General features: G+C 44.2%; 1 protein-coding gene across 2 annotated transcripts in view; it reads right to left on the reverse strand.

Annotated features, from left to right (window-relative positions):
* erf (Ets2 repressor factor) overlaps positions 1–11,170 on the reverse strand; it is a 43,436-nt gene extending 32,266 nt beyond the window's left edge. For both annotated transcript variants that reach the window (XM_030120339.1, XM_030120338.1), the window contains exon 1: positions 10,556–11,170. In XM_030120339.1, the coding sequence (XP_029976199.1) occupies positions 10,556–10,577 (22 nt within the window). In that variant the 5' untranslated portion in view covers positions 10,578–11,170. The remainder of the gene's footprint in view (positions 1–10,555) is intronic.
* Between the last annotated feature and the right edge of the window lie 1,705 nt (positions 11,171–12,875).

The following is a 12,875-nucleotide window of genomic DNA, read 5'->3' on the forward strand; positions in this document are numbered from 1 at the left end:
ATAATGATGCAACCTGTCCAAGGTGCTGTGTTTTGCCCCGTCACGGCCGGGACGGGCTCCAGGACTTCCAACGTGAAGACGGATTGAGTCAGTATAGAAAACAGATGCATCTTAACGAAGCTGTTGACTTGGTTTTCCAACAAACAAAATTCTATTTTGCTCGTAAAGCTGATGACTGCAGACACGCTCAAAGGTGGTCAGGGCCACAAATATGGAGCAGTGTAAAGAAAAAAGGATTAACCTCCGCACTAACAACTTCATAGTTAATTTGAAACTACGCCAGCCCAGTAAAAATACACCCATTGGCAGCCGTTTGATCAGCGTCTGCCTGAATAAACATTTTAGAGCCCTCATGAATGAGCTCAGAAAGCACCACACAGTGAGACACTGACACTTTACAAGAAGGTGTAAAAAAAAAAAAAAAAAAAAAAACGGAACAGGCTGGCTTCAGCACCGCTCTTCGTTCGACTCCTGCTTTCACACCAGCGGACAGGTATTTTGAAAAGTCCGCTGGTTTTGAGTCAGAGAGAACATAAATAGAAACGAAGCCCGATGACCCTGAGAGCTTCACAAAGCCTCGCATTTTGCGTCGAGCAGTGTGGTCTGAAAGACGCAGGTGCAAAGTCAACAGGAGTAGAAGCAGTGAAAGTCTGGGCTGGACCAACAAGTCCAAACAACCACAAAACCAAACTGTGCTGTTTTGTAGCCTGTTGACAGAGTTTCCCCTCAGCGGCTCTTGAGGTGGTCTCCTGTGAAAAAAAAAAAATATTTTGCATCATTTGACAACTGGTTTATGAATTAGCTGAGACTTTCCAGTGAAAGTGCAATGCAGTGCCAGTGAGAGCCGCACTTCGCTTCAAGTGCATGCCAATGCTACCGTTTGATTGTAAATTAATAGATGTTGCCACCCACTGTAGGTGACTGTAATTGCACGAGCAGAACCTGCCTGCCTGACTACCTCCAAGCACTCTTCCACGTTAGATCACGCTGTAAAAACAGGCGGCATTCAGAGGGCCTTTTCCCCTCTAACAGAGACTTGGTTGTAACTACTTTACCACTGACACTGGCAATGTGGGCAGCACTGCACAGAGCCGTACAGGAACACTCCTGTAATCTTTCAACTTACCCTTTTATAGTGTGTAGGCGGCAGGTCTACAAGTCTGCTGAAGAGCAACTCCAAATGATGGCAAAAAAAAAAAAAACAAACCGAGAGCCACCTCAGCAGGGAGCTCTTCTATCCCTTCTCTGGATGACCACCACAGCACACACACACGCCCGCTCAAACTGTCACTTCAAACAGGATAAAGGGTGTAAACGACCATATATTATAATACAACAAGTCTATTTATTACCTCATTTATTAGGTTTCTTTCAGCTCAATTCTGATAAATATTGGCCGATCAAACGACAAGTTTATGAGAAGTGAGATTCTCCTGTGCGTGTGACAGAAGAGGAGTGCGGCCGGAAGCTCTGTATCCTGTCAGGTGCTCAGCAGATATCTGTCCTCCTGCAGGACTCTTCCTTATCTGCTCGGTGAAGCGAGTCGCCGGTTCCACTTCAGCGGCTCGCTCTTTTCATTCGCCCCGCTGGGGGTCAGCTGTCACAGACCCCGTGCGCAGTCGCTCAATCGCAAACACTTAAAGAGATACGGATCCAACAGCTCCACGGACACGAGACGGCGTAAGATGAGCACATTCTTGGACCAAAAAGTGGTACTGTCGGCACTTTACAGATGACAGTGCACAGAGCGCGAGGCTGGGGTTTGTCAGAGCTCAACTGGTGTGTCTGCTTTCTGACAGCTCCACAGCCGAATTCCTTACAGTGAAATTAAATGGAAAGTTATTGCTCAGGTACTGCGGCTGCACAGTGTCACTCCACCAGACATCCCACAAGCTTAGACAGAGGAAGAAACTCCCACTTCAAAAGACCGCGAAGCTTTAAACTGTCAGTAAAACACGGAGAGTTCAATCCCTTCGCTTGACTGTGAATTTACCTGTGAATGCCAGGGTGTGTGTTGTGCCAAAACAAGAGACGATTAACACACAATCAGCACGATTCAGCTGTAGAGGATGGTTTTGACACTCACCAGGAAACCCGCCCATCTTCCAGGGTTGCCAACGATTTGAACGCATTTTGACAGCTATATAAACAGCAGAACCAGTGACTATCAAACCAGCTCAATCATATCGTCACATCGTCATAAACAGAAACAACAGATTCCACGAAGTGAGTTTATCGTTCTGAAAATTCAGCAAAAGTAGCTCTGAACTGGCAAGACCTGTTGATCCATATTAGAGCTGCGCAATTAATCGATTTTAGATAGTAATTGAATTATTTACCGAGTCAGATATTGAAAAAGTTAAAATGGATTTTCCCCTTAACTGTGGTAATTAAAACACGACACCCGCACCCGCACTCACTCATATCTTCAGGCTGTGTGCCTGCAGGCCACCGTAGTACGTAAACGCCTCCTGTAGGAGAGCTCTTTCAAAGCTAAAGGGTTAAAAAGTCTGTTGGAAGGGTCTGGGGCGAAGGCGGCTCCCGCCAGCTTTCAGTGTCTCTCCTGGAGCTGCTGATTCATTAAGGTGGGGTGGGTAGGTGGCGGTGGGGGGGTAAGACCTGAGCAACAGTTCGGGCAGCACCAAGGGTGTGACACACAGCCGCGCCGGTTCGAGCCGGTCTCTGAAGACGCCGCATTTGCATTTCCATTGGGTGAAGGCTCATGAAGCCCCTCAAGAGCAGGATGACTCACCAGCTGACATTGTTTTACCGGAAGGGAAGAGGAGGGAATTTAACGTGAGATGACGTCATTCAACTCTTCAACCGCCACAACAGGTTCTTTTTGAACAGTTTTCCCAAAGACACAAGAAAAAAAAAAAAAAAACTATTTACAATACACTGCAGAGCCTTTTCTTCTCTGATGTAGAATTGCATTTTGGATTCTGGAAGAAATTCTTTTGTTTTGTTTTTTTTAGCATGAGCTGTTTTATAAATGGAGTCTTTATTTTAGAAATGTAAATGAAGCTTGTATGTTTACTTGCTCTTTTTGGAGCGACTGCCTTGTAGTTTGTTTGGCCACCATGTCCCGGCTTCGAGCGACCTGTTGTCTCCGCTCTGAAGCTCGGCACGGGTCAGTGAAGCCACCGTGCACACACACTTCCAGGAAAACAGCTCTGCCGTAGCACGGGGAGATGCTCGCGGCAGCGCTGACCCGGGTCGCCACTTGACAGCACACAGGAGAGATACTGACGTCACGCTGGCGGAGTTTTTCCAGGGTCTGCTTGCCCAGGCTTGGCTCGGCGCTAATCAGGAATGTGATCAGGTCAACCTCAGAGTCGACCTGATCACTCACAGCCACCATATAATGGGAGGAAAGCCAGGCAAAAGAGTGCATCCTGTCAGAAATACAAGCATTTAGGGGATTTTTTTTGGGTTATGGTGCCTTCCTCCTAAAAGCATACAGTGATAATTAACTGCCTACTGGAGCGACCTTAGGCCTTTTAGTGGCCTGATCCGACTGGTACTGAAAAAACACAGAAACAAGATCCATTTCTACAGCGGCTGAGATCCTGAACATGGAAACAAAAGGGAAACTTTTAGCTGGTGTAACTACAACAAATCTTCAACACTGAAGTGCGTTGACAACACACTCTGTCCCTACTATTTAAAATGTGAAACTTCTATTGTATGACAATTGGGAAAAATTTATTCAAACACAAATAAAATTCTCAGTTCTGAATAATGATCAAATCTGCAAACTACTGGTAGGCTTGAGTTCCACTGTCTTTAGACGTTGTTCACACTAATATGACGTTTTAGGAGTTACTGTTAATACTGCAAAACCCATAAAAACTGTAAGGTTCTGCTAGACCATTCTACTGCATGCAGAAAAGCTGCTGCAGATTGTGCTAATGTAACACAGGTAAGGCATTTATAATGATTGAGGAAAAAAAAATTAAAAAGGGAGGGGGTAGGACATTTTTCAGCACAATGTTTGTTTGCCCTCTGGTGAGTCAGAACCACAAACTAAATGCTAAATGTTTAATTCATCAGTAGCTGCCAGCCACCAGCCAGAGCCCCCACCCCCCCCCCAGCCGAGCTCCAGCAGACTGCCGTTTTAAAATAGTTCAACTCAACCATTTGGCCATCGCCGGCGCTAGCCAAACTCAGGCCAATTTGATATCATCTACCAGAGACACTGTGATCCCGTCAGTCTGAGAAAATACCACGGCTCATCATGACCTCGCAGGATCTGCTTCCTCTCAGAAACCCAACCTCAAGTGTCTTAATTTAATTCTGAATTAAAAAGGTTTTTTTGCACAAGTGAAGTGCAGCATTAGTTTGATGGATGTGCACCAAAAAAGAGAGCTCCTTGCATGCCTTGTTTGTACGCAGGTATCTGAACTACAGAAGAGTTTCAATGTACAATTATCACTGGAAGAATTTAATAATTTTTTTTTACAGCTCATGCTGTATAAAGAAGTTGATGTAAAACAATAGATGTAAACTTTATAGTCTATCTTACAGAACAACATGCTTGAAAGTGATTGTTGTTCTAACACAACAAAATCTTATGACCAAAAACCGTTTCATTTCTTTTCTCATTACAATCTCATCTCACGCAACCATTCAAACAAAGTCCCACTGCTCCACAGTTTTTTTTTTCTTTTCTCCACTGCAGCACTTGACATTACAGCGTCCCCACTAAATCCTGGAAATGAGGCGTCGACACAGACGAACTGCAGCGCGGCATCGCGGCTCATCGGTCTCCAGCACCTCTTCTCAAACCGTCCTTTACACAAACAACTTGGCCTGAGACTTGCAGCGTAATTGTGCCATCTGTGCGGCCGGTGCCAACAGTATAATCCGGCATAACGGTGAGACGGTGGCACAACAGAATCCTTCCCAAAGGAAACTAACGGCATCATTTTTAAAACAAAATGAGACTGCGGTTCATTAGCTTCGGTCTAACCGGTGTTATTAGAGCCGTTTGAATCGGCATAAAGACGTCTGGCTGCCCTTCCTGTAATTACAAACGGGGCTGAGTCAACCTGGCCACAACCAAATGCTCTTCCTCAAGGGCAGCAGTTTGGTGTTGCTGCTAAAAGTCAAACACTCACTTTGTTGTGACCACATCAACGTCAGGTAGAGCCGCAGTGTCACAGACATATGGGCGCGCACACACACATACGTATTTATACTCGCAAACACATAAATACACTCATGGTCATAAACAGCAGCCCTGCTTTAACCAGACTTTACTCCAGCTAATTGCTCATGTATGACTCCTTTCACTGCACACACACTCACACACACACATACGGAGCGCAACAAAGTGTGCTGGCTTTCTGCAGCTGTGACGTCTCACATGTGGCGCGTTGTTGATATAAGAAGCAACACAAGCGGAAAATTGGAGCTGGAGCTGCAGGGGCCAGACTTCAGACTTCCTGATAGGAAGAGCGTGGAAGCTGACCCATATATATATATTTAAACGCAACATATTTACACCTGGTTGCAAATCATGGCTCCCACCTGGGTCTTTTACTGACAGCATTGGTTCCCCTAATAAAAAAATGTGAAAAAGAAAAAAAAGAAGAAAAAAAAAACAACACTATGGTAATGTCACTGCTGAAGCTACACCACTTCATTTAAAGCTGTGACTCATCAATGCAACATGAAACAAAAACTGCTTTACTTCCAAGTTTCTCCCTGGAAACATGGGGAAGTTGATTTGAATCACACAACAAATGCAGAACAACAGGAACCAAGCGGGCTTTCTGTGAAAAGCTGAGCCATCACGGCAGCAGCGTGAGCTTTAGCATAATTTACCAACACAAAGGGAGACGTCCTCCGCCGCAGGGCCGACGACTTCTGAAGCGGAAGTGTGCAAAATAACCTTCCTAATCTGCTCCTCTGGATAATGGAAGTCATTAGGAGAGAGTACAATGTTCACAAGTCTGAAATAGGCTGCAGACATGTTTGCTGAGTGGTGCCTCTAAAAATAAAAAAGGCCACTTGTGAAGATTCGTTCTCGTAAAACTTTTATTTTATTTTTTTACTAAGTTTCCGTTGGGCGTTTCTGACCAATTGTAAAATGTCTTTCATCTGGGAGAGAATCAGGATGTAGAGTTGACTTGTTTTTTGGCACGAGGAGCTCTGTGGTCAACTTATAACACGGGTAGTAAGTTGCTAAATATTGTCATTTAATCTGGTTTCAACAGCATATTGGCTGGTCTTAAAGCAGCAGCTGAAAAAGCTCCAGTGTGGCTGAAATGTTGCTTGAGTTCAGTTTTTCCACTGACGAACTGCGATATAAAAAGTTATCTTAAGCAGTAGAATTCTAAATGACATATGTAATTATGATGTTGTGTTGCGGCTTCAAACATCCATTATGGGGACTGGATCTCTGCCTGCCGCATGTTCCCCACAAGGCACTGCCGACTAAATTGAGTCTGAATGTCCAATAGAGAACAAATCACAACCTGCGTGAGGAATATCGCAGTGTGTGAAACTCAAAACAGCAGGGGGGAAGATTTCCTGATTAGATTAATTGGCTCCGATCCCCCCCCCCACCAACAAGTCAAGGGTGAAACAAGTTTACATGCAAAGTGAGGAAAGCGATGAAAAACAGGCCAACAGGTTTGTTCCTGGACTCTGGTGAAGCACGTTAAGGTGGAGACTGGGATGATCTCCGGTAGCAGACCCGTCACCAGACGCTCCACCTCTGGCCTCAGGCTGTGATGTGCTGATAACTGAAAACGTACGCTAGCTTTCTGCTTATGAAAACACACACACACACAGTGCCTGTAGTTTTCTGCGGGTAATTTCCTCATGCACATTACGTGTGTGAAAACCCCCATAAGCGGCACATTTAACTGGATTTACTGTGGCCCAGATTCTCCATTATACACACTATACTCACCTCTCAACTTCGGCCACACACACACACACACACACACACACACACGCAAGTTCACATCTCGGACCATTTTCCTTTTCTGTTCGAAGATCCTTCAAAAGAGCTTTTCATGCAAAAATAATGTAATATATAGTCATTTGTGTATCCAGCACCGAGGTGACCGCGGTCTAAACAAGTTGTTCCCATTCCCCCGGATCGCAGGCCACTTTTCAAATCTCTTATTTGCCCAAACATTACAGTGAAGCCAAACACTGGTGAGCACAATAGCCGTCACAAGCATACAAAAGCAGGAGTATTAAAGTTTCCCAACTCTGCTCCATATTTCAGACAGTCTCCGTTTATGTGTCAGTGTTCAGCGTCAGATAGCTTCAGGCGGGTCACCATGATCGCCAATGCATTTAATTTACACGGCGACGTACACTGCAAATGAAACTTTTTCTTGCTTCCAAAGGAGAAACTTTTCAAAAACACTGATGTCATCTCCATGGAAACGGGGGAAAACACAACTTTTTGAAAACATTGCTACTGAGCAGGTAAACCACGAGCGTAGTGAAATGTCCCCCCGCATACGCATCAGTAGATGTACTATAATGATTATAACTGCATCATTTGCTGTGTTTCAGTCGTTTCTGTGTAAATTGACACCACATTTCAAAATGTCACCATGTAAATGCAAAACTTTTCGAATGGAAATGCAAAAACAAAGCATTTTTATTTCAACGTGTAAACAGTGCCTCAGTTTACACTTGTTTTCTCTAAAAACTATCCAAAAAAAAACTGAAATGCTTCGAGGCTTTTTTGCCAGTATTAGTCAGATAAGTGAAGAAGCTTCACAATGCTGGTTTAAACTACGTAAAACAAAAACTTTTTTTCTTCTTCTTACATGAAATGCTTTAAGTATTCACTAGCTAAGAAATAACACTTTCAGCTGTTTGGAGGAAGCCTAATGAGGAGAGCTTCCCTCATTTAAAACCTCCAGACAAAACGGACAGAATATAGTGGAAGAAATGAATCTAGGCGAGAGTGACAAGAGGAAAGGAAAAGATTTAACAAGTGCTGTTTGGAAGATTTATTTTCCCAAACATGAGCTCCACTACTGAACAAACACCCACAAACTCTCGGTTTCTATGACTAAGACGTCTGGATCTATGTTTATTTTATAGATGTAGATTCGTCAAAAAAAAAAAAAAAAAAAAAGTGTAATGAGCGAGTGCTTCTGCCGCTTTGGTCTTCTTCATCGTGGTTAATGAGTCCACGGCTGTTCTAAAGGGAACTGGACTCCCTCTGTGTGAAAAAAAACCAAAACAATATGAATTTGTTCAGATTGGAGTTTAACTGAAGTCACACACACACACACACATCGTGCACTCAGCAGTTGGTGAGTCACTTTTACAGCCTCGGTCGTGATGCACCCACACCATCTTTAAGCCCCTCATCTGGAGGAGCAAACAAGGTGAAAATATTAAAAGCAGATTATTACTCCACAAGCAGCCGGAAGACGAGCCGGGGGCAATTATTTTCTTTGAAGGGGTTTCTTTTCTTTAGGAGATCATCAAAGCTGTTGTTGATGCTGAAAAATGTGTGTGTGTGTGTGTGTGTGTGTGAGTGTGTGAGAGAGAGAGAGCGCTATATGATGAAACCTGGGGAAAAAGGTGAATGCAGATCAACATGTAAAGCCTAAAATTTATAAATAAGTGAACAAAAGGAAGGCTTATGGAAGGCAAGAAGGCAGTGCTCCTCTGTAGTTTATCAATAACAGTCACTGCTTTAGTGGAGGACAAATGAGATTATCAGCACATTTTAGATATTATTGGCTTCAAAACAACAGTACCAGCATCATCATCACAATGCATAATTCTGCCACTTTCCTGGGCCGCCACAAGCTGCGGTTACACCTAAATACTCAAACAGCTGCATGAAAAAAGCTTTGAAACTGTACTTGTGTTCAACATGTGCATCTTGAACATTGTATTTCCCATTTGCAGTGATCAGAGTGAGAGTACGCAGAGTACAACGTTAATCACACCGAAAGAGACCTGATTTTCTCTGCGGGTGAGTGGAACACAGTGGACACCAGAGTGGAAGAGCTGAATACTAAAGAAACCCAAATCTGGCTCCTCGGTGTTATTTAGGAGGAGACTGTGACTGTCCAGATCTCACAAAAAGCTGCAGCATTTAAAAAGAAAATCTGCAGGGTTTCTGGACATTCGTGCTGCATATAATGATGCTATAAATGAGAATTCACAATATATATACACATTGGCACTACCAGCTCCAGTACAAGTTTTCAGCATGCTGAAAAATAATGATGTTGCCTCATCATCAGTATGTATTATATGTGCATTACTGCAAAGGAAACCGAGCATCGCCTCTGAAAAAATGTGTAGATATCAACCAAAAAGTTGTAAAGTATCTACGTCTATGTGACTTCAATATCCAACTTAACAACAGGGCAATCAGAGAGGCAGACATACAATCACAGACACACACAAAACTACAGTCAATTTAGAGACCAATTAACTTCAAATGTATGTTTTTGAACTGCAGCACAACAAGCCACTGCAATTTGCAACGTAGACATACACTCCTCTCGCCACATCCAGGACTCAAACTGGGGCTCCACACACTCCAAGGTAAGACGTAAGCCAATGTGCCACCAGGGGGGTCACAAGCAAACGGTGGGGGGTGGGGGGGATTCATGCAAAGAGGAGAAATACTTTAATATGAGATAAAAAAAAATTCTACATCTAATAAATGTGGCAGCCATGTAAGGCACACTATACATTTAATCTGAGTAGATCGGGGTTCAGAATCTTGCTCAAGGACACTTCCACATGTAAGGAATCAAACTCAAACTTGCCAATTGAGACTCAACCACTGAGGCCACTCTACCAACCGACCCAAAGTCATCCCTGCTGCACAAGAAGAACATGCAAACTCCCCAAAGCAAGGTCAATGACTCTGGAGTTGAACCAGAGGTCCACTGAGAGGTGAACGTGCATACCACTACAGCACTGTGTCACCATTACAAGGATCAGCAGCTCAAAAACTGTCAATAATTCTACATTACGCATTGTTGCTTCCAACACTGAAGTCTACAAACAAAGGAAGTGATTAGAAAAAAAACTTTGCATGGGTTTTTACTGTCAATTCCCCAGAGGTCTGCAGAAATGTGACATGAGTCTGGATTACTCCTCTTTTAATGGGACTGCAGGAATGATTGTAGACGCAAACCTTAAATATTCACTGAAGTTAACTTTGATTTTAAAACTAGTTGAAAGCACCTCGACTCCGCTGATCAGAAGCAGGACTGTCTCTACTGTACAAATCTCCCGGAGCAGTTTTCAAGTGGAAAAACCAAAAGTCTCCCAAGTGTCGTTTCGATGCGACGCGGGAGTGAAACCCGGGGATCGTAGAGAGAGGAGAGAGTTTCCCGGCTGGCTGGAACAATGCTCGGCTCGGCTCTCAGCGCCATCATCCTGTCACACTTTCCCCGGAGCGGAGAGTTTGTTAGCCTGCTAGCTGCAGCTAGCCGCCGCCGCCGCCGCCGCCGCGGCCGGGCGGCTGTTTTCACCAGAACAAACAACAAAGTCAGACAAACAAACTGCAGCCCGACCCGCGGGGAAGCTCACTTACCCGAGTCCGCCGGGGTTTTCATCGCTTCGGTCACTTTTCCCGTCGATCGGTAACTTTAGACGACAGTTAGCTTTAGCTCCGTCCTCCTCCGGTGTTGTTCTCAGGGGCGGCCCGTCGGGAAAGCGCCCGCTCGGGGTTCGAGTTCGCAGCAGCCCGGTAACTTTACCAGGAGTTTAGTAACCATCGAGGAGTGGAGGCGAAACTTTTCTCCGAGCGCCGGAGAGTCTGCGTCTTCGCGGCGAGAAGTTCCCCCGGGGCTCCTCGGGGGGAAATCCAGCCGCCCGGTCTGAATGGCGCAGGTCAAAGTTTGGAGGAGTCGCGCTGCTGTTGGTCGGTCGTTCGTTCGGAGCTGGAGCGGCGGAATGTCTACAGCTTCACCCCGTGTGCAGCGGCGGCGGCGGTGGCGGCGGCGGCGGCAGCCGCGACGCGTGGTCGATCCCCCCTCCACATCATCTCCGTCCTCCACCGCGGCGCCACAGAAAGGAACAAAACTCCACTCTTTCTCCGTCCCTCTCGCTTTCTCCGACTCACCAGAGTTTTTCTTTTTCCACTCACTCAGTCACTTCGTGTTCTCTACCCCCTCCTTCCTCTGGCGGGGTGTCGTGTTTCGCTCTCTTCTTGCCACACGGGGCCGCCCACGCTGACCCACGGAGGGAGGGAGGGAGGGAGAAACTCAACGCCCACTTCTTACCGAAGATCGTCTATGGTTTTTGAAGATAACTTTTATTTGTTTGATTTTTTTAAAATTAAATTTTAAACTGAAAGACTTTTTGCTACTTATCCCAAATGTAAAACATTTAAATCATTGTTGTCAGACATATTTCTTACTTCATACTTCAGAGATCACGTACAGCCCGACTTCATCCTGAGTAGGCCCTACAGGTAAAACTGTGCCATAATGGCCTTAACATTCAAACGGTGCAGAGCATGCATGATGAAAACAAGTATATCTTCACAAAACCAAAATAACTACTATGGCAAATTAATACAGACTCATCATAAATATGATTTTAATGAAACCTTCTTGTGCAAAGTACAGTGAAATGTGAATAAAGCTTCTCCTATATTTGTGGTATTCTGCATGTTTTTCCGAACTCCCTGGAGGTCACGTTGATAGTAACGAGGCAGCGAACTTTCATAGCAGCGTCACCAATATTTCAGCTCAGGCTTCAGTGTTGTGTTGTGTCCACTACTCCTAAGAAATGTGTTCTGAGAAAAAAAATCAATGCCTTCTTTGAAATGTTTACCATTTGCTGGGTTTTATGGATGAGATTGGTCTCTTGTGGGCCAGTTTCGGCCCACGGGCCTTACGTTTGACACCACGATCTAAAGCATGATGTTCATTAGATTTGATAATAGAAGTTTTTTGACATTCTTTTAAGATTGAATAAAGATGTGATGAGTGAGTGCATGGTATATAAGTTGCAGAGTTTGCATGTTCTCCATGTGTGTGCCTTGTTTTTCTCAAGTTTCCTCCCAGAGTCATCAAAACCTGTGTTTGAGAGTTGTTGGTAGAAAAGGAGGATCTGGATTACTTTGATAGACTCATCCTGCACACGTTTAGAAATGAAATGCAACACAGAACACAGCAGCAGAGGGAGGAAACACCAATACATTCAAACATCGGATTACAAGATTAGATATATACTTTTTTTGTCTTATTGATGACACAGTGAACACCAAAGTTAATGTGACGAAATCAAATGAAAAATGAAGGCAAAAGCAGGTTTCTGCCCTAACAAAGACCATAGCAATAAGGTCAAGATTAAAGCAACATCTAAAAATCTGAAGATTATTCAGATTTATGTTCAAAGTACAGTGCAGTGTGGTCACGTTTACTGTGTTTTAATCTATCTGTGGAACGTTTACTTAACGTTCACTTATCAGAAATGAGCGTTGAGTGTTTGTCTTCATCATTCGCTGAGCTGTGGCGGCTCCTGTTTTCCTGAAAAAGGCTGACAATAACTCATATGCCGTTGACTCGTCTGCTTGTTTATGTTCTATTTATGCAGAGTCAGTAATAAAGATGACAGACTGAGAGCAGGTGAGCCGGCGGACGTGCTGCAGTGATTTCCTGTGTCAGAGGAAAGATGTTAAACCGTATTGCTGCTTAAAAAAAACACTAAAAAGGGCAACAAATTCAAACGCATTTGGTTGAGCTGTGTTTTCAAGCTGCCAGATTCATCTGAGGTTAGAAGCACCAAAAACACACTGGTCTGCTGATATTTTCAGTTCATTAAAAAAATACCAAAAAAATTTTAAGAAATCTGAAGCACACATTTTAATATTTCACTACTGCTTTAGTGTCTTTTAAATGCAG

This window comes from Salarias fasciatus, chromosome 22 (genome assembly GCF_902148845.1).
Source record: "Salarias fasciatus chromosome 22, fSalaFa1.1, whole genome shotgun sequence".
Taxonomy (NCBI): Eukaryota; Metazoa; Chordata; class Actinopteri; order Blenniiformes; family Blenniidae; genus Salarias; species Salarias fasciatus.